Genomic DNA, 27,604 nt, shown 5'->3' on the forward strand with positions numbered 1-27,604 from the left:
CAGTTATGAATTTTATGAGTGGCTAGTACGTAGCTACTTTTATGTAGCAGCGAAGACAATTATGGAAGTTTTGAGGGCTAATTTGTGTAATCCAGTTAACCCAGATATTGTACTAGCGATAGCCTTGCTTCTTTTCGGCAGACGTTCCGATGTAGGCATGATTTTTTAATGTTTTTCGATTTCTGCCGGTTTTCAAACTCTCATTAACAAGCAACGGCACGGCAGGAACTAAACTGGCATTACGATGAAGTTAAGTTGTTAGCAGACGTATAAGTTATCGCATGCATGATCTTCCCTTTAAACTCCTTCCCACCAACGGCCGTCAAACTCTTCTGTGAGGTGACATTAAACTGCATCGTCATCACCCACACGCTGATCTCGCCCAGGTCCCGCAGCTTCCGCATCAACGCTTTCAGGACCAGCTGGTAGAATCCACGTTGCCGGTACGCCGGATTAACGTATCCCGTTGCCAGAATTCCTTCCGATCGGTACAAGCAGTACGCTAACGGCTCAGTTGTCCCTTGGACGAAGAGCGCCGCGTTCGGGAAGCCCTGCTCAATCATGTAGCGGAGACTTTTCTCGTTGTTCTCCGTGTTACCGTAACTGCGCTCGCGGGCAATCTTGGTCACGTGCTCGACGCCCAAGCTCCCCAGGCAAAAACCGGGCGGGACCGAGTGTCTTCGTTAACAAACCGTTGCGTAAAACAAACAGACAAAATTATCTTTGCATACAGTGCTAATTAGTCAATGAATAAATGTACGAAATTATGTACGAAATCATGCAATAATTCCGAATTGTTTACCAGAAAAAAAAGGCTTTTGCTTTATGACTGCGAAATTATGGAAAAGCTCACTCTAAATCGAGATTCGGCAAGTCCAGAGCGTAAGCTATTTTTCCCGGCGGGAACCCTTCTTGGACAACGAGATGGTCAAAGCGACCACCATGAAAACCTTGTCCGTCTTCTAAGAGGACAAGATGCTCGGGTTCCGTAATATCTGTTAACACAGCAGATCAGTTATGCACCGACACTTAGAGAAAGCGTCGAATGCATTGTTTATTAGGAGAACCTTCGAAAAGGATGTCATTGGTCCAGTCCAGCGTATCTGGGCATCCGTAGAGCATTTTCCTCAGCACACTGGCATCTTTAGAATATATCAGTACGTCGTAGCCGTTCTTCAGCGGAACGTAATCTTTCCGGTCGTTCCGCGGTCGGCAGATACACACGGCGAAATCCGGAAAAGCGTCGACCACGAATTCTATTCCGGGCCAGGCGAATTTTCCGCGGACAGTGTTGCGTATCATGTGATAAATCTAAGGGTATACAATGCTAAACTTGATATCGCGACAGGATGTGAGTCTCTTACCGACAGACTGCGCGGGAAATCCGCTTCTAGCGTGGGGAGAATTTCGATCAGCTGCTCTTTCATTAGGACTAACATTTTGCCTGCAAAATGAAATAACAAGTAACGTAATAAATCTACGGGCCGGAAAGAAAGTGGGCGAAGTTGTGGTGATACCAGCGCTTCTTTTCGACAAACTTTTACATGCTGATGCGGATGACTGTACCGGCAAGTGCTGTATGCGAGCGTAACGGCAGACACATCAAACGCTTACTAATCACTGAATTTCACCGGAATGATAAAATGAAAGGTACTCGTATCAAGGTTGATTACTAGACAAGACTGCGGATAATGCGCTGTAAAGTGTTTGTTATACGCAACTGTCAGTTACTGTAGTACCGCGAAGCGTTAATTACTGATAAAGCCTACATACGCTAAGCGCTTAGTGGCATTCAAGTTCCAAAATTAATAATTCACTTCGAAATTTTCGGCAGCCTTCGAAATTTACGGACCTTATGGAGACGGTACTAAAAAGCTAGTGGAAACCGTTGGAAACGGTATAGCGACTTCAACTGGCCAAAAGCGGGCGAAAGAGTTTTTTAAACAGCGAATATTGATAAAACCCTTTATGCACTACGTTTGCGCCACAATGTGTTTGCGCCCAACGTTCACTAAGGGAAAAAGATTAACTTTTATTTCCACCATGACAGCTGCACTCCCGACAACTGTGCCGCCTTCCCACAGTTGCATCAACTTATATAATCGTACCACATCAATATGCTCATATTCGCATACAGCCACAAAGCTAGAAAAACACATGCACCAATCCCATCACTGTGTTTCCCATTAGTCACAGATGCAGGTCTCATTCATCCTGCCTCCTCATTATTCCCACTCGACCAGCGGTCAGATCTTACACAGATAAGGAAAAATTCCGGTAAAGACATAAATGTCTTCACACACATATGGCCATAAATATCTTCACACAGATATGGTCATAATAATACTCGTATTAATGAGGATGCAAACCATGCACATGGACAATTAATCAAAGCCACGATAGCCGCCGTCCACTTGTCAACACCACGGCCGTAACAATATCTATGCAAATACAACGGGGAAACGCGATTTGTGTAATGGGTACCATCCCCGATTAGGAAAGCATAGAGGAAGTGTTTCTTTTGTAAATGCCGTTTTGTTCTGGTGCATAGTTTGTACTCGTACCATGATACTTATTAAAGGTTTAACTACCATATTTCACTAGGAAAGAGCACTCGCTTTTTTCGGGCACGGCATGACCGAAGCGTAGCAGGAACATGTGTCTAAATTACAATAGTTTGGGCTGAGCCTCTAATGGTAAAGCAATTTAAGCTGTTTTCAACAGAGCAGCACTACCAAATTACCGATGTAATCGGGACGCTCTCTTAGAAGTTAGAACGTATCTGTTGTTGTTATGTTAAAGGTTACACATTTGCCCGGGTCACATAATGTGACCCGCCTGCTTGTTGTGTTATTCGGGTGATCGTGTTGTCTAATAAATCACAATGATCCTTGGAAAACATACAGTATAAAATCCTTAACCACGATGGAGTTCAACTATTGGCCGGCGTGTAGATAATAACGTGCATGGGGTGACCCTTAAACTCTTTCCCGCCCACGGCCGCCATACTCTGCTGCGAGGTAGTGTTAAACCGCATCGTATTCACCCACACATTGATCTCGCCCATGTCTCGCAGTGTCCGCAGCAGCGCTTTCAGCACCAACTGGTAGAAGCCGCGTTTTCGGTACGCCGGATCAACGTATCCCGCTCCCAGGGCACCTTCCGGCCGGTACACGCAGTGCGCTATAGGCTCATTTTGTCCGTCGACGAACAGCGCCGCGGTGAGGAAGCCGTGTTCAATTAAGTAGCGCAGGTGCTTCTCGGTATTCTCTGGGTTACCGAGACTACGTTCGCGGGCGATTTGGGCTACGTGTTCTACGCCCAAACTTCCCAGGCGAAAACCGGGTGGGACGGAGCACCTGTATTAACAGGAGAAGTATGGATAAAAATGCAAGAAACATTTTAGCGTATAAGATAAAATATTAAGAAAAAAACACTGGGATGAAAAATGGATTGGAATTTATTAAAACATGCTTATTGTTAGCTCATACTACGGTGGTTTATCCATTCGTCTGCCTATACGACTTAGCGAAATAAACACCCACCATACAAATTTGGGAACGTGAAAAATAGGCAGCTTCTATAACAGCTATAAAAGTTTTAATTCCGGGCAGAAAAGTATTTAGTGAAAGCCTTCCTTATGGAAAAGACATTGAAGAACATACTCCAAATTGAGATTTGGCAAGTCAAAAGAGTAGGCTACTTTTCCCGGCGGGAATCCGTCGCGGACGACGAGATGGTCAAAGCTGCCACCACGGAAACCTTGGCCGTCTTCTAAGAGTACGAGATACTCAGGTTCCATAATATCTGTCAACAGAGCAGATCAGCTGTGCGTCGACACAACAGAAGCGTCGAATAGACCTTCGAAAAGGATCTCGTTGGTCCAGTCCAGCGTGTTTGGGCATTCAAACAGTATTTTCCTCAGAACATTTGCGTCTTTGGAGTAGATCAGCACATCGTAAATGTTTATCAGCGGTACGTAGTCTTTCCGGTCGTCCCTCGGTCGACAGATGCATACGGAAAAATCGGGAAAAGCGTCCACCACGAATTCCATTCCGGGCCAGGCGAATTTGCCGCGGACGGTGTTGCGTACCATGTGGTAAATCTATCGTGATTGCGATGTTTTACTTGATAAAGTGACAGAATATCAGCTGTATCTATTACCGATAGACTGCGCGGGAAATCCCCTTCCAGTGTGGGAAGGATGTCGGTCAGCTGCCCTTTCGTTAGGATCAGCATTTTACCGGCACGATGGATCCACCCACTTTAAAACGGGTTGAGAACGGAATGCTGCGCTGATCAGTTGCGAACTTTTAAGTACATACACTGTACACGCTACAGCATTCACCAGCTGTTACCAAAAATTAATAGGTATGTGAGCTGTGTGCGCACCGGCAAGGAATATATGCTTACTAATCGTTTCCGTCATGCGCTGGAGTCTCTCGAAGGCTTGTTAAAGTGAAACTGCAAAAGTACTAATGCTGTTCATGCAGGTTATTATGGGCGGCTGCCAAAATTAATCAGTACAGTGAAGTACGACGTGCCGATAACGCTGGCTTGGGTAGTTGTACCTTGTACGTGCTAGACTCTTGTCTCCACGTGAAAGACTTGGTTGGAACGGCAGGAAAAACCGGTTTACAGGATTGTCGGAAACCTTAATCGTGTAACATACCAATGCCATTCAGTCAAACAATATAACGACGCTAAAGTACAGCAATGATTTCTACCGGGAAAAAGGATAGCGCATTTAAGTGCAATTGCACCACGCCGACATATTCATATTAAATTTAAGATCTTATTAGGCATGCATACGCGTTGTTAGTGAGAATCTTTGGTTTAAGTTATCAGAGGTATTGTTTAATGCAAGCACAGTCGTCTTAATACAAAGCGGAAACGCTGTGTCTCCAGTTCAGTAAAGTAGCAAATGCATTACTGAGTGTATTATTGTACGGCAGGCAGGTAACCCATTGAAAGCTAGGATCGAATCTAGCGTGGGATTTTAAACCTGGCTAAATGACAGACAACAGTATGAATTTAGAGCAAAAGCCATTAATACAAGAGAATTACTAAGAAAAGGAAGGCAGTCAGGCAATGGTAACATGCTTCAGTGCATTGCGAAAAACAGCAAGCGAACTGCTACTAAGAATGTCGTTTCCGGCTTCGGTTAGCCGGTTTCTGATGTTGTTCAGTCTCCACGCCAACGTAGACTTCCCATTAACATTAGGAAAAACAGCGAGTCAGTTTTCGGTGAAAAGAATTCTTAGCATTTGCACGAAAAGTCGATTATTTCGGTGACCATAAGCAGACAGCAGCCACCGACAGACTGCAACATAAATTAACCAATCTTCGGAGACTATGTCAGTCAATGGTACAAATAACCGATCTTTAGTGCGACACCTATCTGGCAACACTACCAAGTTGAAATTCTAAAAAAATCCCAGAAACCAGTAGTACAGTTTGTAACTACCGTCTGTAGATCTGCAGCACCACAAAATAAAGGATTGTTGTGGCTTTATAGATATATCTATAGTAAATGAATGTAAGCTAACGAATCAGCGATATGCACATCGATTGCCTAACAAAGATTACTGAATTCGGCGTCGAGCATTCGTTGTTGCTTATATAGAATTGTAAAGCCATCCTCTCCGCGCCCTTTCCAGTCACCTATGCTTCGTCATCCACGTCCTTTACATGTAAGATGCTGACAGTTTCTCGTTTTTCTTCCCCATATCTCGACACAAGTGCATGGTGTTCCCGCATTTGTCGCTTTGCTGATACCAGCTTTCCCGCTGAGCTGGAAATCGTTTTCCACGGAAGAATTCCCCATAGCCGGTACCCCAGCTGATTTAGCCGTCTGCTTGTTGGTATCCATCCTCGTTATCCACGCAAAGTATCCCCTGAAAACGATCGACAGTGTCGGCACCTGCAGGCGCTCGGGCAACAGGAATTCGGTCAGTGAGAAGAGGAGGAACATCCAACTACCTGCCTAACGGATAAGCCATAGGCTGTCCTGGACCAGATTGTCTAGCTGAGAACATGCGCACGAATATTTCCCGCCGAGGTCCGCTGCGTGGGTGTCTCGCTATCGGTTGATTCCTACTGTGAATCTTCAGCAATGGATGTGCTGTTACTTTCCGGGATTCCACTGATACCTTCCTTTGCAGTTGAGTTGATGCGATGTGTCCCGTCGAACAGACGAACAAATTACGCGCAGCAAAGCGCAAAAAAGATACCAAAACAAATCTGCCTAATTAATTTTTGGTGGCCACTCATTACTCTACATATCCCAATCTTGAAATCCGTATTCATTACCTTTCGTTCGGTGCACTATCTTCTCGAGCACTACTTTTGACTATCATTCGGCACTGCCTTACCTGCAAGCACGACCTTTTATAAATTGTTTCACATCATAGTTATTTCCTGAACTGCTGTTTTCTTGTTAAAAGCTTTATTGCTGCTTAAATAAAAGCATCATCAGCAGTATACAAAGTATAATCGAATTCTCTTGCGTTAGTGACTCTCGGCACCCGTGTGCCGTTCGCTAGGTTTGGATACATGTTTTCCGCATGATGTGGTCGGTTCACATAGACACACCTTTTCATATGCTACTCACAGATCATCGGATCTCGATCTGTACAAGTATAGTTTAGGAGTCGAATTTCGACGTTGTTTAATAGCAGAAATGTTCAGTAATGGGCGTTTTACAGTGTTTAGAACACAGTACGTATAACCATAGCATTTCAGTCATTTCTGGATGACCAATTATTAAAAAGTGTACCCGTCTCACCACCAAAACACTTCGTTACATAGGTAATTTGCATGTGATATTTTCGTACTGCGAAGGATGTATTAATGTCATCAAACTGTCAAAGTCCGAAAAAACTGCTATTTACCTACAAGCAGAAACAGGAACTGGCATTCTTATGTGATCCGACTGCATGTATGACTACCTGTATGCGTAACTGTATGCTGTATGCATGCGATTCTTAGCGTTCGGCAATCGTTATGGCGAATGTAATACAAATCGGCCGTATCTCCGCCATACAGATCTAAAACACAGTCCGCAAAATATACTAAGCGACTGAAAGGCACCGCTATAAAACGAATTATCGTCCGGATAGGCCTCGGGGATGCCACGGTTTCTTGCCAACATCCGCATAATTACAACAAGAAAAGCGTTCATTTTACTGTCTCTTGCAGATTTCGTTAAGATTAATTATTGTTACGCTGAATCACAGCAATAATGCGTCTCTTACTGCTGTAGCACAGCTGCACTTGAAGTTGAGTCAGCACTCTCGGATTATTACAACATCAGCACATCTCCAAGAAAAGCTAATGCATCTGCCTAAAGCGATTTTCAACAGAGTAGCGGTGATTAGAAAGCCGCCCTGAAAGTTGTTGTTATTAATCTTCATCGTTGTTGTGCATGGAACGATGTGCAAAACCTGCCATGTCCAGCTATTCAGTCTTTCAAGGAATTTCAGCGAAGATTTAGTGGTCACGTTAAACGAGCGAGAACTCCGTTGCAACTTTGTCAGATTCGTCGGTGGAATCAGTACTTATGCTTTCGTCAGTGAATGTGCTTACGTGCGCAGTTCTTCTGGCACTGTTGCACTCCTCCGCTGGCAAAAGCAAAGGTAAGAGTCCCAAAAAAAGATTAGCTCTGGCGTTGAGATGCATGCATATTTTCGAAACTTAGTAGCAAGGAATCCGTAATGATTACTGTGACGCTTTTTTTGAATAGATGGTGACGAATTCAACAGTGACAGTGACGGTGTTATCTCCCCGCTACCTGACTTCAACACGGAACCGATGACCCGCGACCAGTGCGAGCTGCAGTTCACCGCCCACTGCGGCGTGCGCACCAACATCGGCAACTCGTTGGCCTGCGCCCAGAACCACGGCCTGGCCATTAACTGCAGCGATGCAGCGCCCATCGAGGAAGTGCACAAATTAGCGCTGGCCCTGTCGCAACCGCCCCTGAAAGCGGTCTCTATCAGTCTGAACGACGGACCGCAGATATCCTTCGACAGCCTGGCACCGGTCCGCCGACAGACCGTGGTCTTTCACCTGCGCAACTGTCGCTCCTCGCGCGCCACGAAGAAGCTGGCCCAGCTGCGAATGCCGCATCTGCTGGAGTTCGGCGCGCATGACTGCCGCTCGTTGGACGTGCGACGAGCGGACTTTTGGCCGTCGATCAAGCTGCGCCTGATCCAGTTCGTCAACTGCACACTGGAGTCCCTCGAAACCGGCACCTTCGCGGACTTGCCCGGACTGCGGCTGCTTTCGCTGGAGCGCGGATTCAGTCAAATGGAGCTCTTCCCGGAAGACGTGCAAGCGTATTTGATGCGGTTGCACTGCGGCGGCGAGTTTGAGCCGTTGCGGCGTTGGTGGCGCGTCAACGGCTTGTTGCAGCAAGCGACGGAAGGTTCAGTCTATCGCATCGAGTACGATTCGTGGAAGAACGAAGACATGAGCAAAAGCGACGTTTTTCTGCCGATCGACTGTGCCGCGACGCCATTTCCCAACGGATCGGCTTCGGTCGACTTTACGATGGAAGTTTTTTCCGTTAACGAAGGCCTCCGTGAGTTTCTTGCCAATTGATTTTGACCTTTTTTTTCTAATCATTACGGCTTCATGATTGCTTCAGGCCCAGGACTTGGAGATCGCCCTTTCAACTGGACTGAAATCGTCGACGAATTCCCGACGTTTTCGACTGAGCCGGTGACGGAGACCGAATGCCAGATATTGTCAATTGCCAAATGTTATTACCTACAGCGCAGACCACTCCGTAGTTGCAAGAATTATCCATTCACGCCCGAAAAGGTCGAAGGACAACCGGAACCTGACTGCAGTGGCGCTGCACAGAAGCGCGAAATGCGAGAGCTGGCACTTGGGATGGCCAAGCAACGACTGCGACCAACAGAGTTGGTAATCGGTCAGGAATGGAATATCACGTCCGCCGACTTAGCGCCAATTCGGAGGACAATAGTCGTCTTCGACGTCGGCGGATGCACGGGGAGTCGTGCGACGCAGACGGCCGACGAGCTCCGGCTGAGCAGTCTGCTGCACTTTGGTATAATGGAGTGCAGCGATCAGGTTGTGCAACGGAGTGATTTCCAGCGCTTACCGAAACTGCGGGAAATATTGTTCAGCAACACTACGTTGCGTAGTCTGGAATTCGACGCGTTCGGCGCTCTGCCTGACCTGCGTCTGCTGGTGCCGGAGTTTGATTTCTTTTACATGAACGGTTCCGACTATTCCGACGCTGTAACTGAAAATTTGGATTTGCCTCCGCGGATCGTCGACTACGTGTGGCGACTGCACTGCGGCTGCGATTTCGCATGGTTCCGGCAATGGTGGACGAATAACACGCGGCTCTTGCACGGTCAGCTCACTCACGCGGGCGAGGCTTGGGCCTTCCGGGATTTTGTCAGCAACCAGCCGTATTATCGCGAAGACATATTCCTGCCCATAGACTGTGCACAGCCGATTCCCCGAGTTGCCGCCAGCATCAACACTACGGAAACCGCTTTTTCACGACACGCAGAACCTTGCATTGGTCACTGACGTTAAAGGGCATCGACTCGCCGACTATAAAGGTCGACGAGTTTATGATTTTATTGAAGACAAACCCAGTATGTCTTAAACTCTGTTGCTGTAGTGTTTCGAGGTTTGCAAAGGTAAATGGATACATTTTCACTACAGAGACAAATACCGAAAGTGGTGCTAATCCGAGAAAAATGGAAATACTGTACTGTCGGCTTAAATTGAACAAAGAGTCGTACAGTGTGCCCCTATCGTACAGCATGGATGACGCTGTAGTTTTGCGGCTCTATTTAAATCAGCAGTACCTGTGTACCCGGAAACGTAATAATTTACATTAAGACGCTCTATATCTTCTGCAACAGGGTTATCATAATCTATCAAAGCGACATATGGAGGACTTTATTGGGTTATTCAACTTAACATTGTTTAAACTAAAAATAACGCAGTTCTACGTTTTTCTTTGTGTAACTCTTCAACAGCCAGGTCAACGTAATAACCATACAAGTACGATCTAAAACAATGATGAGCAGTTCATGAAGAATCGCTGCAGGCAGCCACTGCTTATTTGTTTTACTCAGTTAGGCCGATTTATTGTGTTGGACTATCCAACAAATTTTTGACAATGTTAACATGCATACCACAGAGCAATACTTATGCTAAAAGTATCAGACAGCTGCAGAGTATAACGGCCTGTAGTGAAATCTTTGCCACAGTAATTGGGAATTTGCAAAGTAGTTGAAGCTTAACATTAACTATGTTGATAGGGCGGAATTACTTGTCTGTGCAGAAGGTTTGTACGCCAAAACCGGACCGCTACTCACATCATAATCTATTACGTAGAGCTATAAACCAGAGGTTAACGCGATTTTATTGGGAGCAGTTACACAATCTGTATGTATGCCGGCTGATTTCTTGGAGCATCGTTTTTCGAAACTGCGTTACAAAAAAAACTGGTTTAACTACAACTGCCAGTTTGAACACGTACGTAGATGTAAATAATATCTGCCAGGATCGGATATTTTTTTATCGGTTATTATTATATCAGCGCAACAAATATTAATACATAAAGTATGTGCTATGTAATTATCAAAACAGAAGACGATTATTTTGCCAGTGTGCATACTTGGTAGTCGACGGGTAAACCGCCCGGAACGATAATTGGGGAGGAGGGGAATGGGGGCTTTATTATTTCGTACGCACTGGAGCGGGCGTTTAAAACCGCACGTGGCGTTAATTCGGAGAGGGCGTGTAATTCAAAATTTATGTTATTTAGCGCTTCACCGATATTTTTAATTATTTAATAGTACGTACCAACTTCACAGAAAAATTTCACATTAACTTCAGAAACGATCACGTTAAGCATCAACCGACAAAGGCAGCCTAATCACAAAGAAAATTTGGTCTAAATTTGCCCCTATCGGTGCTGTCCCCAAGATCGATGCCGCATTTCCTCGTTGGATTTCGATGCTTATCCGCTGGCGAAGAAATTTCGTGGCTCGTTTTTCGCCGGTTTCCTGTCGTATCGATCGACAACTACAGAGTAAATTTTAACTAGAGTATCAACTAGTTTATCACCGTGTGTTTACTTGGGTGGCTGGTGCCAGCAAATCTGTAACGACCGGGGATTTATGTCTTCCCATAATATCATCGACATTATTGTTCAACAATACAAATTTGCCGTCCAGCGTTTCAATTTTCAAAGGCTTCACACTAAGTAAATTTCTCTTCTTTTCCGCTTCGTTAGCTGTTAGGCTTTTATGCGCGATGCGCCCAACTGCATATATTGCATGCACGGTGCACCAGTAAAGTTACATACTTGAACGTTGCTGTAACCATTACGGTATATCTCCAATAACTACTAACGTAGCAATACAGTAATTACAGGTTTGTAATGACTGCATTTAAAATGTCTGTAAATTACGCTGAAATTTAAATGAGGATATATGTATAAATGTGCAATGTTGTGGTAATGATGTGACAGAGCAACGCATGTAATTATGAATTAGCAACAGCAGCATAATGCATAACAAGCTTTTTCAACTGCATACTGCGTACAAACATGTAAAATCTGGAAATTTCTATCTCATTTAGAGATTATAAATCAACGCGAAACGTTTATAATAATTATACACGGCTGCGCTAATGCTACGATACGTATAAATTATCGTTAGTTGGCAAGGTGGGCCATCCTTATGTCCCCACCCTTACGATGGCTCCTTTATCGAATAGGTTTTATTGCCAACGTAAAGCGCCTTCAAACGTGTAGCCATGAAACAGAATATTCATCACCGAAGGCTGGTATCATTTCGCCGGGCAGAGCTTTGCAGTTCTCAAAGGTCACATACCGTTGTCACTTATTAGCGCAGCCGCAGGCAGGCTAGACCAGAAATTACGGACAAAAGCACAATTACAATATGCACTGCGATAACAGGGTATAATAACACAGCCAAACGTAGGGTTGTCATCTCACCAGATTTGGTGGGTGGGATTTGATGGGGTTGGGAACGTGAAGCGATGGCATTGGTGGACGAAAAGGGATATATTTGACATATTTAGCAAGCCCATATTTATTTATTTATTTGACATATTTAGTACCGCAAATGTGCTAATACGAAACTGGCATCGTACTTTTATGAAATCAGCAGTCGTATGTCAGAAATCCATTATTAAGAAATTCAAATGGACTGTGGTTGAAGCGGCAACACAATAATGGCCAGATCGCAATAGCCCACACTTTTGAATTTTCCATTCCAGAGCGTTGGCAAGATTTAGAAGAGAAGGCGAGTTTGTAGTGCGCTTAAATTATGCGGCATAACCGAAAAAAAGGAAATTTTGGCACTAAAACACGTATTTTTGGGACTGCGAAATCGTCCCATCACTTCATCACGTTACATTATCATGGCGCCAATTTTTCGCCATGATGGCATTGGGAACAGGAAACGGGCGTGATTGTGATAACGTGTGATGACAACCCTAGTCAGACGAGACAATTTGCTCTACTTGTACGGATGTCTGTTTCATGACCTACGTTGACAATCAGCTGCCACCACACAATGACTTAGCGTTTTCTCCGTAATCGGATGTCATTTGAATACCTTAGCCCGACTTCGCAGAACGGGCTATCAGAAATCAGCCGGCATACATGCCGATCGGCGGACTTTCCCAGTATGTAGCACTTGACAAACTGCCGAATGGACGCGCGGCAAGGATCCAGAGAAATTCACCGGCGTGACACTGCCATTTTGTCACGATGCCGCTTTGGATAGTAGCCGAGTCGGCAAATCACGGCGGCATTACACGCCTGCAGATCTGCATGGGGCTACGCGGCTGCAGCCGGTATGTGGCGATCGTCGCGCGCTTCCAGTCGGAAACGCGTCATGTGTCAGGTTTAAAAGCCGCCAACTTGCATTTCAGTAAGTATATTTCGCGGAGCAAGGCCCTTGAAACCGACCCGTGGTATGCAACCGACATCAAATTTCGGTGAAGACGCGATATCCTCGTGCTGAGGTAGCTGATCAGCGATGGGGACGAATGGTACATAAAGCGGCTATCCACGAACTACAGTCCAGACTGCCAAGCTTTAATGTACGACTTGTTTTCCCTCAATCGCGAGATGGACGTTTCCATTGCTTTATTTTTCGCGCTTGGGTGCCTTTCTGGAATCAGCCCTACATCCGGGTACGCGTACGGTCTGTACGGAAGTAAGTGACCTTGACGCTATTGTTTATGGCTATAATGAACAAGATTAACTCGGTCATGTGGTGAGTTTTCGGCCTCTTTGTAGACGTTTGCGCTAGCAGAAGGACGTGCAGAACGCACATAGAGTGTGCTACCATTTGTCCAGACCAATGCAAGACTGGGTATTGTGAATGCACCAGTCAACATTCGACGAATCAAGGACGCTGCCTCCCCAAGGTCTTTAAAGTCTTTAACGTGATTTCCAACGGTCAACCAGCAACTCCATCGCAAAATGTCCCGCCACCGAACGCAGGCCCCGTTAAATCAGCGAAGCTAATAGCCGCCGCGCCTGCCGCTTCAGTTGCACGCTCTTCCGCAGTCGAGACTACTCGAGTTCCAGCGGCAAGTGGGGGGGACTAGACTTGTTGTGCACGCGCTGCTTGCGATAACGTTATCGCATGTGGTGGTCCCGTATGTAAGGTACTGATTCAATGAGTACAGTTTTTAGCTGACCTTGGCAAGAAAATCATAAGCATGTTTAGGATGGGGAATTGTCGCTAAACTTGCAAGGTTGTACAGACTGTAAACTGCTTCCAATAAAATCGCGTTAACCTCTGGTTTATAGCTCTACGTAATAGATTATGATGTGAGTAGCAGTCCGCTTTCGGCGTACAAACATTTCTGCACAAGCAAGTGATTCCGCCCTATCGAAATAGTTAATGTGAAGCTTTAATCTACTTTGCAAATTCCCGATTACTGTGGCAAAGATTTCATGACAGCCCGTTATACTCTCCAGCTGTAAAATAAGTCACAAAATAAACAAAATAAGTAAAATAAAAAAACAAATTTACACAGCAAATCTGCCTAATCAAAACAAATAACTAGTGACTGTCTGCAGCGATTCTTCAGGAACTGCTCGTCATTGTTTCAGATCGTACTTGTATATTTCAGTAGTTGTTGCGTTGGTCTGGCTTTTGAAGAGTTACACAAAGAAAAATGTACTGTAGCGGACCCTCAAAAGTCAGAACACAGAGAGTGTACGCGAAAACAGCACTTTTGTTTCAAAGTGTGTAGTGTGTACACCAGCGCACGGGCAAGCAATTCAGTGCATATGCCACATCCATGTACTAGTACACGAACTATGTCGCTTAGGTTATGAGTAACCCTGTAGCGTCTTGATGTATGTATTTTATTACATTTCCGGGTACTCAGGTACTGTTGAGTCAAAATTAATTTGACCGCAAAACTACAGCGTGATCTATGCTGTACGTACGATAGGGCCACGTTGTACGACTCTTGGTTCAATTTAAGTCGACAATGTAGTTTCTCGGATTAGCAACACTTTCGGTATTTGTCTGTAGCGGCAATGCATCCATGTACCTTTGAAACCTTCGAAAAACTACAGCAACAGAGTTCAACACATACATGGTTTTGTCTTCAAAAAAGGCATACCGTAAACTCGCCGACCTTTATAGTCAACGGGCGGGTCAACCCTTTTTAACGTCATTGACCAATGCAAGGTTCTGCGTGTCGTGAAAAAGCGGTTTCCGTGGTGTTGATGCTGGCGGCAACTCGGGGAATGAGCTGTGCACAGTCTATGGGTAGGAATATGTCTTCGCGATTATACGGCTGGTTTCTGACAAAGTCCCGAAAGGCCCACACTTCGCCCCCGTCAGTGTACTGACCGTGCAAGAGCCGCGTGTTATTCGTCCACCATTGCCGGAACCATGCGAAATCGCAGCCGCAGTGCAGACGCCACACATAGTCGATGATCCGCGGAGGCAAAGGCAAATTCTCGGTTACAGTGTCGGAATACTCGGAACCGTTCATGTAAAAGAAATCAAACTCAGGCGCCAGCAGACGCAGGTCAGGCAGAGCGCCGAATACATCGAATTCCAGGCTGCGCAACGTGGTGTTGCAGAACAGTAATTCCCGCAATTTCGGTAAGCGCTGGAAGTCACTCCGTTGCACAACCTGATCGCTGCACTCCATTATGCCGAAGTGCAGAAGACTGCTCAGTCGGAGCTCGTCGGCCGTCTGCGTCCCACGGCTTCCCGTGCAGCCGTCCACGTCGAAGACGACTATAGTCCTCCGAATAGGAGCTAAGTCGGCGGATGTGATATTCCATTCCTGACCGATTACCAGAGTTGTTGGTCGCAGTCGGTGCTTGGCCATCCCAACTGCCAGCTCTTGAATTTCGCGCTTCCGTGCAGCGCCACTGCAGTCAGGTTCCGGCTGTTGTCCGGCTCTCTCGGGCGTGAATGGATTATTCTTGCAGCTACTGAGTGGTCTGCGCTGTAGATAATAACATTTGGCAATTGACAATATCTGGCATTCGGTCTCCGTCACCGGCTCGGTCGAAAACGTCGGGAATTCGTCGACGATTTCTGTCCAGTTGAAAGAGCGATATCCAAGTCCTGGGCCTAAAGCAGTCATGAAGCCGTAATGATTAGAAAAAAAGGTCAAAATCAATTGGCAAGAAACTCACGGAGGCCTTCGTTAACGGAAAAAACTTCCATCGTAAAGTCGACCGAAGCCGATCCGTTGGGAAACGGCATCGCGGCACAGTCGATCGGCATGAAAACTTCGCTTTTGCTCAGGTCTTCGTTCTTCCACGAATCGTACTCGATGCGATAGACGGCGCCTTCCGTCGCTTGCTGCAACAAGCCGCTGACGCGCCACCAACGCCGCAACGGCTCAAACTCGCCGCCGCAGTGCAACCGCATCAAATACGCTAGCACGTCTTCCGGGAAGAGCTCCATTTGACTGAATCCGCGCTCCAGCGAAAGCAGCCGCAGTCCGGGCAAGTCCGCGAAGGTGCCGGTTTCGAGGGACTCCAGTGTGCTGTTGACAAACTGGATCAGACGCAGCTTGATCGACGGCCAAAAGTCCGCTCGCCGCACGTTCAACGATCGGCAGTCATGCGCGCCGAACTCCAGCAAATGCGGCATTAGCAGCTGGGCCAGCTTCTTCGTGGCGCGCGAGGAACGGCAATTGCGCAAGTGAAAGACCACGGTCTGTTGGCGGACCGGTGCCAGGTTGTCGAAGGATATTTGCGGGCCGTCGCTCAGACTGATGGAGACGGCTTTCAGGGGCGGTTGGGACAATGCCAGTGCTAATTTGTGCACTTCCTCGTTAGACGCTGCATCGCTGCAGTTAAGGGCCAGACCGTGGTTCTGGGCGCAGGCCAGCGAGTTGCCGATGTTGGTGCGAACGCCGCAGTGGGCGGTGAACTGCAGCTCGCACTGGTCGCGCGTCATCGGTTCCGTGTTGAAGTCGGGTAGCGGAGAGATCATACCGGCACTGTCACTGTTGAATTCGTCACCATCTACTCAGAAAAAGCGTCACATTAATCGATACCGATTCATAACTATCGAAAACATCTGTAGTAATTCATGCATCTCAACGCAAGAGCTATCTTTCGAACTCCTACCTTTGCTTTTGCCAGCGGTGGAGTGCAACAGTGCCAGAAGAACTGTGCACGGAAGTACATTCACTGACGGAAACATACTGATTCTACCGACGAATTTGACATACATGCAACGGAGTTCTTGCTCGTTAAACGTGTCAGTAAATCTTCTCTGCAATTCCTTAAAAATACTGAATAGCTGGAAACGGCAGGTTTTGCACACAGTTCCAATGCACAACAGCGATGCAGATGAATGAATAACAGCAATTTTCAACGCGGCTTTCTAATCACCGCTACTCCGTTGAAAATCGCTTTAGGCAAACGCATTAGCTTTTCTTGAAGCTGTGCGCTTTGATAATCCGAAAGTGCTGATTCAACTTTCAATTACAGCTGTGCTACAGCAATAAGAGACGCATGATTGCTGTGATTAAGCGTAACAGTAATTAATTTTAACAAAATCTGCAAATAGCCACGTAAATGAACGGTCCTCTTTCTGTAAGTATGCGGATGTTGACGAAAAACCGTGGCAGCCCCAAGGCCTATCCGGACGATAATCCGTGTGTGTACTTTGCGGAATCACAATGCGAATGCCATCTCAGCAGGGCGCCATCCGAGGGAAACCGAGAAATGGCCAAAAAATGCACCGATGGGGGAATCGAACCCCGGCTACGTCGTTAGATCTGCGTAGGCAGTACCACTGCACCACGGCGCAAAGTGTTGCAAATCTTTGAAAGACTTTTGCGAACTTTCGTTTTGCGAAAATATTACATGCAAACCACCTATGTAACGAAGTGCTTTGGCGGCGAGACGGGTGACCATAATACGGAACGGTAGAAAATAGCAGTAAAAAGTAGGCTTGCGTGGTTATGAAATATCTTGCTTTTTCCTCATACATAACAGTAGCCTGCAGAGCAGCAGCACCACGAAATAAAAGAGTGTTGTGGCTTTGAAGATCATGTAAGCAAAACTAAGGAATCAGAAATAAGCAGTATGTGCACATCAATCATTTAGCAGAGATTATTAAACTCGGCGTCGAGCTTTCGTTGTTGCCTGTATAGTATTATTAATACTACTAATACTAATACTACCAATAAAGCATTAGTATTGTAAAGTCGCCGTATCCGCGCCCTTCGTGTTCCGTGTTTGGCCATCCACGTCATATACACCCAAGAGGCGGACAGTCTTCCCTTTCGCCTTCTCCCCCATATATCCACACAAATACACGGTGAACCCGCATTTGGAGCATGGTGCCCCGAATACAGGTTTTTTGTCATCAGCCTTCTCGCTGACCTGGATATCGTTTTCCACAGGGGAACTGCTTATATCTAATCCATCAGCGGATTCATCCGTCTGCTTGTTTGCATCCATCCTCATGATCCACACAAAGTATCCCAAGAAAACGATCAGCAGTATTGGTAACTGCAGGCGCTCGGGCAACAGGAATTCAGCCAGCGGGAACGGGAGAAACATCCAGCTGCCCACCCAGCGGACCAGCCAGAGGGTGTTGTTACCCGTATCTTTACACGGCTACGTCTATGACCTTTACGATATCCCGTAACAACGATGTTTAGTCGTTTAATACCGTAAGCTGTATTCTGCACAGATCGTAAAGTCAGAATGATTCCATCATTTCCGCCAGAAGCACACTACCACAAAATGAGACCGTCTAGCCACATGCCAATGCATTCAGTTCACAACATTTCCAAGGACATTCTTTTCCGTTATCACACTTTCCAACATACCACCCAAGACTATCGATACACTTTCCATGACAAATGAAAGTTAGTTATGCAACAGCATGAACAACAGGTGCACGCGCCGGTCATGCGCATCCACGCATCCACACGCGACTGGCAGCGCGTTGTTAGTATTAGCGGTTCCCCTTGGGACGCGTTATCAGCGTTATGCGGCTAGCATATCCCCCTCCTTAAGACTTTTGGTCCTCCAAAAGGAAGGGACGGTCAGGCTTCAGGCTTCAGGCAGAAATCCCACGACGCGCAGGGACGGATCCGTTTCCTTCTTCCAGGTCACACTATCCTTGTTGACGGCCACGCTCGAGGCTTCCTCCAAGTCCACAGGGGCGCTTCCGGATCCATGCATCCGACCACCGGCGCCATCCTCCATGTCCGTCGTCGCTTCTTCCGTCACTCGCGCTCCACGTTCGGATTTCCGTTTCCGGTTTCCTCTCCGCGTCGGGCATCTCCATAGGCACGCGAACAGTTTGCGGCCATACTTCAAAACAACACAAGAAAACAGGCGCAAATAAGTATACCTGCTATACTTCCGCCAATGCTCTCCCACAGTTTCATTCGGTAGAATAGTTCTGGCACTTGTGCGGACTTCGACACACTTTGCACAATCTGGCCAACATCAGCGATCCCATGCTGATCCATCGTGCCGGCAAGTTGACCAAGCAAGCTGAACTGAAATGAGTGATCTTTTTCAACCACCGCTTGCAGTGCCGATCCAGACAAGTCTGTGGACTCTTTGAAATGTGCCGCCAGGAGCAGGTGATTGACACTACTGACCGGTTTCACCAACACCCACTGTCCGTTTCTTGCTTCGTACGGTTTACCGTTGAAATTCACAACCGCAGATTTCCAGTAGCACTCGGTGTAACTGGCAAGGGTGTAACCGTCGGTAGCAATTGTGAAGTTTCCGCTCCTAGGCTGTGGTCCACATTTGGAGCCGTTGTGTACTTCGAAATCGATTACCGCTGCTCGACACTGGCGTATAATACCAAACGTTCCCATACTCTCCAGTGGCTGGCATCTCCGAAGTTGCATTTCGCGCGCCGCTAGGACACCGGACAACCGCGACAGCGCGTATACATTACTCAAACGCGCACGGGCCACTTGGCAGTCGAGTGTGTTCACCGCGTCGCCCACAGCATTCAGATATTCCGTTTGCATATCTTGTTCGAACTGCAGATGCGGCTGCAGGATCTGGTCCAGGTCAAGTGTAAAGTTGTCACCACCGACATCCCGTCTGCCGCGTCGCAATGGCCTCCTTCTCTTGAACTTACTGGGCGCCGGTTTCTTTACTCCGTTCAGCTGATCCCGTGCTTGACTGACATTCAGCGGTTTCCTGTCTTCAGTGTACAGTGTAACAAACAAGTCCGGCTGTTGCGTTATAGTAATCAACTGATAACGTACTGTACCGCACACCGCTGTGACATTTCCCAGGATGAAATCCAGCTGATGAACTGAGTCTCGTAGTCGCAGTCCGTCCGCTTCAGCGTATAGGCTTCCCTGCCACTGTGCCATTTTTTTTACTTCACATGGCTTCCTTACTGCTTCCACTTCTCTCCATACGAATGTACGCTGCCCTTGAACTGAGTATCCATCAGAACGTTTATGGCTGATTTCTCCAATCACGCTTACGACCGGGCAGCTGTCACAATTCTGTTCCAATGTTACTTCTTCCATTTCACAGTTTCTGGTTGTGAAATCTTTTACGCTATTCAAACTTCCTTCGCCAGTTGGCGTAGCTGTGTAACTCCATACGCGTCCTGCTTTGACCATAGGCGAGTTACCGCATTTCATGGTCTGCACCATCGTCCAGCAGGCCTGTGCACTGGTGGGCACATGCGCCACGTCTCTTGTGGTATCCGTCTGCCACAAAAAGCTTTCCGCAATGTGTAGTTGGTTGTCCCACTGCCGGCATACATAACCTTTAAAGGTTTTTCCATCCGGCTTCCGAGTCCACAAGTCGAAATTCACAGGCATAGACTTCAGGCTCGTATTCTGTGCTTTGCAGTTAAACAGTTGCTTTAAACTGACCACTCCCACATACTGCGGCTGGTTGCAGTTGCAGACTTCCACTTTCACTCTGTAACTTCTCACAAGTGTATACAATCGCAAGGCACTCTCGTTCGGTGGTGGTGTAATTGCACTCCGCCTTGTTCAGTCTGCGGCTTCCGTAGGCTACCACGCGCTCCCGGTCCTCTTCATCTCTCTGCACTACGACAACTCCGATTGCGTAGGCCGACGCATCTGGATGGACTTCAATGTCACGGTCAGCGTCGAAGTGGACCAACACAGGGGCAGTGCACAAAGCCTGCCGCATCGCGTCGAACGCCTCTTGCTGTTCTTGGGACCACTCGAACGGAACATCTTTCTTTGTCAGCCGGGTTAGCGGCTCCACTATCGCCGAGAATCCCTTGATGAAGCGGCGATAGTAACCGCAAAGGCCCAAGAAGGAACGGCACTCTTTCAAAGTCACCGGTCGTGGGAAATTCTGGACCGCTGTGACCTTCTCGGGATCCGGTTCAATGCCTTCTGGTGTGACAATAAACCCGAGAACTTTGCAGCGTGACTTTAAAAAGTGACACTTACTGGGCTTCAGAATCAATCCGTAACGACGGAACCGAATGCAAATCTCACCGACGACTTCTTTGTGTTCCTTCAATGTTTCGTGCCCACACACAACGTCGTCGAGAAAACAAAACATATTCTTGAACAGCATACCGTGCAGGACATCATTCATCGTCCGCTGAAAATGTGCCTGGGCGTTGCGCAAACCGAAGCATACCACGTTATACTCGTACAGACCACCGGCTGCTTGAAATGCTGTAATGGGCTTCGACTCTTCCGCTAATGGTATCTGCCAAAAACCTGACTGCAGGTCCATTGTGGTAATATATTTCGCCTTGGAGAGCACCTGTAGACAGTCATCCACGTTGGGGAGTGGGTACCGGTCGGCAACCGTGACCGCGTTGACCCCTCGCATGTCAGAGCACATCCGCTTAGCTGCGCCGTGGTCCTTGTCGACCAGCATCGAGGGCGAGCACCAGCTGCTCTTCGAACGCCTGATCACCCCTTTCGCCAACATGTCTTTAATCTGCCGCTCCATCTCTTCGAATTCTTTCGGAGTTCTGCGGTACTGACCTTGATAGCGCGGCTTCGTGCCGGGCTGCAGTACAATCTTGAATGGCTCCACCTTGGCCATTCCCATCATCTTGTCATCTGTATGGAACAGATCGGCAAACTGTTCCAAAAAGGCTGAAAACTCCTCCACTTTATCCTGTGTACGAGCGTCACCAATATCAAATTGGGAAATCGGAACTTTAGGCCAAGAATAGTCCCAGTTGTCCATATCCAACTCAGGGACACCGTCCATTGCGACGGCCAGCTTGCGCTGCTGAAGGACTTGTCCACCACCAGTCTGCTGATGAAGAAGTGCCATCATGAATGCCTTCACTCTTGGCTGCAGCCTTGCCGCTTCCCGCTGGGCCGGGACTGTTGCTGCGGCACTGGTAACTTGCCCCTTGGGTTGCCCCTGTGACTGTCCGTTGCGGCCCACAGCGGTGCTGCCGAACTTGCCGGTGACCTTTGCCACTGCTGGTTGACCACGGCTAGACGTTGGCTGACCGGCACCGCCGCTTCTCTTCATTGTGGACATCCGTTTCAATTGCTCCTCCTTGGACAGTCCGAGCGTTGATCGTTGCACTTCGGTGAGCCCCTTCGTCAACACATAGTCGCTTGGCCCCAGCAACCTGTTGTTTGCAACATCAACCAATATGCCGGGTATACCAGTTACATTGCACCCGATCATTGCGTCATATTTGCCACTGTTGAACCCATCGAATACCTGGAATGGTATGGTTCCCTTCAACCCACATACCTCCACTTCCAGGACGACACGGCCAGTTGTGCGCACTACGCGGTTGTCGGCCATCGTGACCTCGACGCTGTCCGGCATCACTTCGCATCCCATTCCGCGCACAAAACTCATGTTGACCACTGACAAGCTGGCACCGGTATCCACCAATGCAGTAGCAGGTCGTCCGTTTATGCGAATGGGCATTATGGGTACTGACCCTGACATCTGTAGCGGTTCTTGTGCCGGTCCAAACGCCTTTGTATCAGACTGCATCTCCGCCCTGTGGTGCTTCACGGTCATCATAGCAAACGTCTGCCATGGGTTCTGCCGACGTCCTCTTTGACGCTGCATACGAAGTCCCTGCTGATACCGATCAGCATACGTAGCTTCCGGATCATCGAAACTGAATACGCCGGTTGGTCCGATCCGGCTGGACACTGGTTGCCTCCTCGATGTCCTCTGTGGTGATCCCTGTGCTGTCCCCTGTGCTGACCGTTCGCTGTGCCACGCGCTTCGGCGCCGGTTTCCAGATCCACTGGGACCACTCCGATCCACCACATGTCTGTTGCGTACCCGAACAACAACATCGTGGTCCTGCAGTCGCTTCAGCGTCCTCCGTGGTCGCGGGACTTGGTGACGCTGCCAATCCACTGCGCCGAGACGCTCAAATACACTGCGACGTTGCTCTCCAATTGTGACGTGTACCACATGGACCACGCGGTGGCCACTCGGCTGGTGACCAACATCTCTGCTGCATGTCCCGTGACCTTGGATGCGGTGTCCCCTTGGGACGCTTCGACGACCTCCTCTAAGCTGAGCTACGGCCGGTCCCAGCATGCATTGGACGTGCTGCTCCCACCGGGTGTTGGCCCGCATTGCGCCTCCTCCACGTGCGCCTCCATGCGCGCCTCCACGTGCGCCTCCATGCGCGGCTCCTTCGTCAGCCCGTTGTCGCCCGCCATCCATACACGCGCGCACATACGCTCGTTGCCCTGCACTGCTTTGAACATGCATGGCGTTATACATGTATGTTTCATTATCATACAGCGGTAAATTATTCCATCCGTAAAATCCGATACTTGCCGTATCCTTACCACCCCCAGGTGACCCGCCGGCAGCCGGCGACATTGCTGACAACGCCTCTCTTTCAAGACATCTGTCAGCTGTGCCAGCTGATGCTCCGATCCGGGTGTTTCCTCCAGTTGTGCACCGTTCCGTAGTGCCAACTTCCACTGCTTCGGTCACAATCATTGACCGTGCCTGTGCCTGTCCAGTACCGCTGAACTTCGCTTTGTTCTTCGGGCAGTCCCTAATCAGATGGTCGGTGCTTTCACAGTTATAGCAACGCTTACCACTGACCGGCTTAGCGCCGCCTCTTCCGCCTGCGCCGCCGTTACCGCCATGACCTCCGCGGCCGCCTCTGAACCTGCCGCCGCTGCCGCCGCGCCATCCGCTGCCACTGCTGCCACCACTGTGGTCGCTGTTTCCGGCGCCGCTTGTGTCTCCACTGCCGTCCGCTTCTCTGCCGTGCCGCTTCCATTTGTTGAAGCGGTTGCCACCGTGCTGTGCGCCGCCTGCGCCACTTGATTCGGAGTGAGACGATCCACCACGACCGTCATTTCCGCGATTCTTCCGCTCCAAGCGGATCGCCTCCGAAACGCACTGAAGGTCGGACAGAAATGACATCGGCGTCTTTGCTTTGGACAGCGCGACACGTGACAGATACTCCGGCAGCAGCCCGTTGCGCAGCTTGGAAATGAGTGTGTCATCTTCCATGGCGCGGTCATATCTGTAACATAAAGTCACAATATCGTTATAGTAATCCTCCAGCGCTTCATCCCGTTTTTGCTTCCGTTGCGCAATTGGGATCTTCAGCTGGTTCTTGTAATCCTCGGTTTGGAAGCGCGTGGTTATTGCCGTCTTGAATTCCCGCCAGCTGTTGTATGGCTGTCTGGTGCCGTCATCGGTGACTCTGTCCCACCAAATAGCGGCAGCTGACGCCAGTAGGATGGACGCTTGCGTTATCTTCCTCTCGTCGTCCCAGCGCTGCGCCAGCGCCATCGTCTCGAAGCGTCGCAGCCACGCCACAACATCGTCCTTCGCGAGTCCCTGGAACAGCTCCAATGTCCGTGCTGGTCCGGCCAAGTGTAACGTGTCGAGTTCCGCCGCCAGCTCACGAGGACTGAGCAGTTGCGCGGTTCCCGTGCTTGATGATGTATGCGTTGCCGTCGTTATTGGCTGGCTGGTGTAGGTGGGCGTGTGGGTAGATGGAGTGGTTCCACTTGTAGACATTCTGGCAAACTACGTAATTAGCAGGGGAACGGCAAGGTATTTACTCACGTTTCGTTCCGGACTGTAGACGACGTGGGAACAAAGGGCAGATAAAACCACAAAATCGGTGTGATGATAATCCACAGTGCGTCACAACACACAGGAATACGATCAACAGGTTAAACCGCAAATTATTAGACTGAAAACTTCCACTGCTGCGTATCGTATACACAGCAAAAACAGACGTACCGCGTATCAGGAATTAATGGCAATTATAAAAATCCCAAACTCCGTACGTTTCCTGAACTGGTTTCGGCACCAGTTTGTTACCCGTATCTTTACACGGCTACGTCTATGACCTTTACGATATCCCGTAACAACGATGTTTAGTCGTTTAATACCGTAAGCTGTATTCTGCACAGATCGTAAAGTCAGAATGATTCCATCATTTCCGCCAGAAGCACACTACCACAAAATGAGACCGTCTAGCCACATGCCAATGCATTCAGTTCACAACATTTCCAAGGACATTCTTTTCCGTTATCACACTTTCCAACATACCACCCAAGACTATCGATACACTTCCCATGACAAATGAAAGTTAGTTATGCAACAGCATGAACAACAGGTGCACGCGCCGGTCATGCGCATCCACGCATCCACACGCGACTGGCAGCGCGTTGTTAGTATTAGCGGTTCCCCTTGGGACGCGTTATCAGGTTATGCGGCTAGCAGTGTCCAGGACCAGATTGCCTAGCTGGGAACATGCGCACGAATATTCCCCGCCAGCACCGCGTTCCTCGTCCGCTGCGTTCGATAGGTCGCCATCAGTTGATTCGCACTGTGAATCATCATCATCAATAATAGATGCGCTGTTGCTTTCCAAGATTTCAAGGGCATCTTCCTTTACCGCTGGACTGCTGCGACGGGTCCTGTCGAACATATGACCGCATTACGACAGCAGAGTACCAAAAAAATATCAATAAGGCTGTTATATAAAATTTTATACTTCCATGTTTTTCGCATTCCGGACATGTTTACAATATGGATTCGCGTACCGGTCACAGAGACACGATACTCGGCGCGACTCCGTGACAAAAACTTTTCGGAAAATGATTACGTGATAATAAGTATTTATCGGCTCACCGACATTTCGTCGACTAACACTTCGTCGACCGAGGCAAGGTCGCACTACGTCGACCGTCACGAGGGCAACGGCTAGAAACCCCAAGAAACCTAAGAAACCTAAGAAACCTAAGAAACCTAAGAAAACTAAGAAAACTAAGAAAACTGAGATGATTTAACTAAACATCAGTTCGACGCCACTGACGGGTCGACATCGTGTCGGTTCGACGAAGTGACGGTCGACGAATTTTCGTCGACGAAATGGCGGGTCACCCGCCTGGCTGTTGTCCGCCAATGTCCGGTGTGCGAATCCATATTATCAAACTGCCCGCTAAGCGAAAAAAGTTGAACTCGAACTTCGAAATACGGCTGAATTTACCGCAACATGTAGTTCAAAACTAGATGAATCAAATTATATGCAGTCAGCCTTCAAAAGGCCCATCCTCTGAACACATGATTTTTCTTATGGACTGGTCACTTTGCATAGTCAGACATTTATAAACCGCTCACAAATCGTCGAATCTTGATCTGTGTAGTGTGTAGTATATGAGTCGAATTTCTTTCCATAGAGCCGCGTAATTGCAATAAGCCTGCTGTTTGCTGCTAATTGTATACCGTTCAGTGCTGTGGTCATCCGTTTTACCGCCAAAGTGCTTTGCGAAATACGCCTCGATGCATCGATCTGCTCCAGCGAAGCACTTCCCCAAATAGGTGCTTTGAAGCGTTTCCGCCATGCACCTCACCAAATAGACCAGAAATTCCCAACCGTAACGCGATGTGGCAAAACGCGCAAAGGAAAAGCCACTGATGACGAGAAGCAATGAGATGAACATCTCGAACAGGAGACCCAGCACTATTGGAAACCACGTGGGGATAAAAGCACCATCAATGGTCTTGTAATTAGTCCGATGCGGCAACTTTTCCGTCCAATACGATGTCCTTGCACCGGCGTAAGTTAAACCCTGCAAAACAGACAAAATTACAGTCAGACAAAGCCTTCCCGAGATCTAAAACCGCTGTCAAGGTAAGCCAGAAATAGAAGTGTTAGGGCGTAGTCTTCGGTACCGTTGTGTGGCTGACACAGTGACTCGTCTCGCTGTCCATCATCCACAAGATCCTTTCAGGCGCCGTCCGCAACCTGCCGCGAAGCTCATAAGACGCTACAGGAAATTCTCCATACATATGATAGGAGTGGATCACGATGACCATGCAGCCCAGCGTGAAAGCCGCGCACTCCCCGCAGAACGCATAAAAGCGTCTCGCTTGTGATCCCAACTGGTTTCCGTAACCAGCTTCCAAAAGACAGTATCTGGACGTTTGGTCAGCACCAAGCAGCATCCGTCTGCGCAGAATAAAATGAGGTAATAACACATACTTCCAGTTTTTCAGAGGAATGGGCGTAACTGATTTTCGCGTTGGATATAAGCTTGTCACGTAATTATTAACGCATTAGCGCAGCGACAAATGCGAGTTCACAGGGTACGTCCGACTCCATACTACGACGCGCCATGCCACACTTCTTAACGCTAAACATGCCAAATATCGATCTGAATGATAAACTATCGACACAAACCATAAAATATTAACTTCTCTTATTTTTAATAACCTTAAATAATGAGACGAGTTGTAATATACGTATTGTATCTACTGTAGAATCGTACGCTCTGTACTGATCTGACTAGTATCGCAACAAACGGCAGCAGAACAGAAAAGACAAAATCGTAGCTACCGTAGCTACGAGAATCGAGGAAACAGAAAGTTGCTAAGAAGGAAGCAGAATTAGGAAACTAAGAATCACGAGAAACAATTGTTAGAACAGTTTTACGTGTTTTCTGTACTGTATGCACAAATTATCGGTTGTGATCAAATAAAAAGTACAGTAAAGAAAAAAAATTGTTAGAATCGCACCGTACGTATGTATAATACAATTGTAGTAGTACATACACCACACGAGTAAACTTTTCGCTG

At 47.9% G+C, this 27,604-nt stretch overlaps 5 protein-coding genes across 6 annotated transcripts; 1 reads left to right on the forward strand and 4 right to left on the reverse strand.

The window, feature by feature from the left end:
- Positions 1 to 160: 160 nt before the first annotated feature.
- LOC129596611 (uncharacterized) lies at positions 161 to 3,188 on the reverse strand. 2 transcript variants are annotated; one of them, XM_055493938.1, is made up of 5 exons: positions 3,051 to 3,188; positions 1,365 to 1,444; positions 1,068 to 1,311; positions 854 to 995; positions 161 to 678 (listed from the first exon to the last, which is right to left on the reverse strand). In XM_055493938.1, exons 1-5 carry the CDS (start codon positions 3,052 to 3,054, stop codon positions 240 to 242), a joined length of 909 nt encoding a protein of 302 aa, XP_055349913.1. In that variant the 5' UTR covers positions 3,055 to 3,188; the 3' UTR covers positions 161 to 239. The 2 variants fall into 2 exon arrangements, with proteins under 2 accessions (XP_055349913.1, XP_055349915.1); XM_055493940.1 differs by lacking the exon at positions 3,051 to 3,188 and adding an exon at positions 1,518 to 1,547.
- On the reverse strand, positions 2,283 to 4,394 carry LOC129596613 (uncharacterized). The gene is made up of 4 exons (XM_055493941.1): positions 4,165 to 4,394; positions 3,862 to 4,105; positions 3,666 to 3,807; positions 2,283 to 3,359 (listed from the first exon to the last, which is right to left on the reverse strand). The coding sequence occupies exons 1-4, from the start codon at positions 4,237 to 4,239 to the stop codon at positions 2,933 to 2,935; spliced, it is 888 nt and encodes a 295-aa protein (XP_055349916.1). The 5' UTR covers positions 4,240 to 4,394; the 3' UTR covers positions 2,283 to 2,932.
- Positions 4,395 to 7,383: 2,989 nt separating this feature from the next.
- On the forward strand, positions 7,384 to 9,813 carry LOC129596615 (uncharacterized). Its single transcript, XM_055493945.1, has 3 exons — positions 7,384 to 7,637; positions 7,745 to 8,584; positions 8,651 to 9,813. Exons 1-3 carry the CDS (start codon positions 7,562 to 7,564, stop codon positions 9,568 to 9,570), a joined length of 1,836 nt encoding a protein of 611 aa, XP_055349920.1. The 5' UTR covers positions 7,384 to 7,561; the 3' UTR covers positions 9,571 to 9,813.
- A 4,589-nt stretch (positions 9,814 to 14,402) lies between these two features.
- LOC129596616 (uncharacterized) lies at positions 14,403 to 16,910 on the reverse strand. The gene is made up of 3 exons (XM_055493946.1): positions 16,661 to 16,910; positions 15,716 to 16,555; positions 14,403 to 15,650 (listed from the first exon to the last, which is right to left on the reverse strand). Exons 1-3 carry the CDS (start codon positions 16,764 to 16,766, stop codon positions 14,731 to 14,733), a joined length of 1,866 nt encoding a protein of 621 aa, XP_055349921.1. The 5' UTR covers positions 16,767 to 16,910; the 3' UTR covers positions 14,403 to 14,730.
- An 8,194-nt stretch (positions 16,911 to 25,104) lies between these two features.
- LOC129596669 (uncharacterized) lies at positions 25,105 to 26,821 on the reverse strand. The gene is made up of 3 exons (XM_055494006.1): positions 26,702 to 26,821; positions 26,252 to 26,598; positions 25,105 to 25,443 (listed from the first exon to the last, which is right to left on the reverse strand). The coding sequence occupies exons 1-3, from the start codon at positions 26,816 to 26,818 to the stop codon at positions 25,227 to 25,229; spliced, it is 681 nt and encodes a 226-aa protein (XP_055349981.1). The 5' UTR covers positions 26,819 to 26,821; the 3' UTR covers positions 25,105 to 25,226.
- Between the last annotated feature and the right edge of the window lie 783 nt (positions 26,822 to 27,604).

This window comes from Paramacrobiotus metropolitanus, unplaced genomic scaffold, assembly GCF_019649055.1.
Source record: "Paramacrobiotus metropolitanus isolate TYO unplaced genomic scaffold, Prichtersi_v1.0 Parri_scaffold0000093, whole genome shotgun sequence".
In the NCBI taxonomy this organism is placed as follows: domain Eukaryota; kingdom Metazoa; phylum Tardigrada; class Eutardigrada; order Parachela; family Macrobiotidae; genus Paramacrobiotus; species Paramacrobiotus metropolitanus.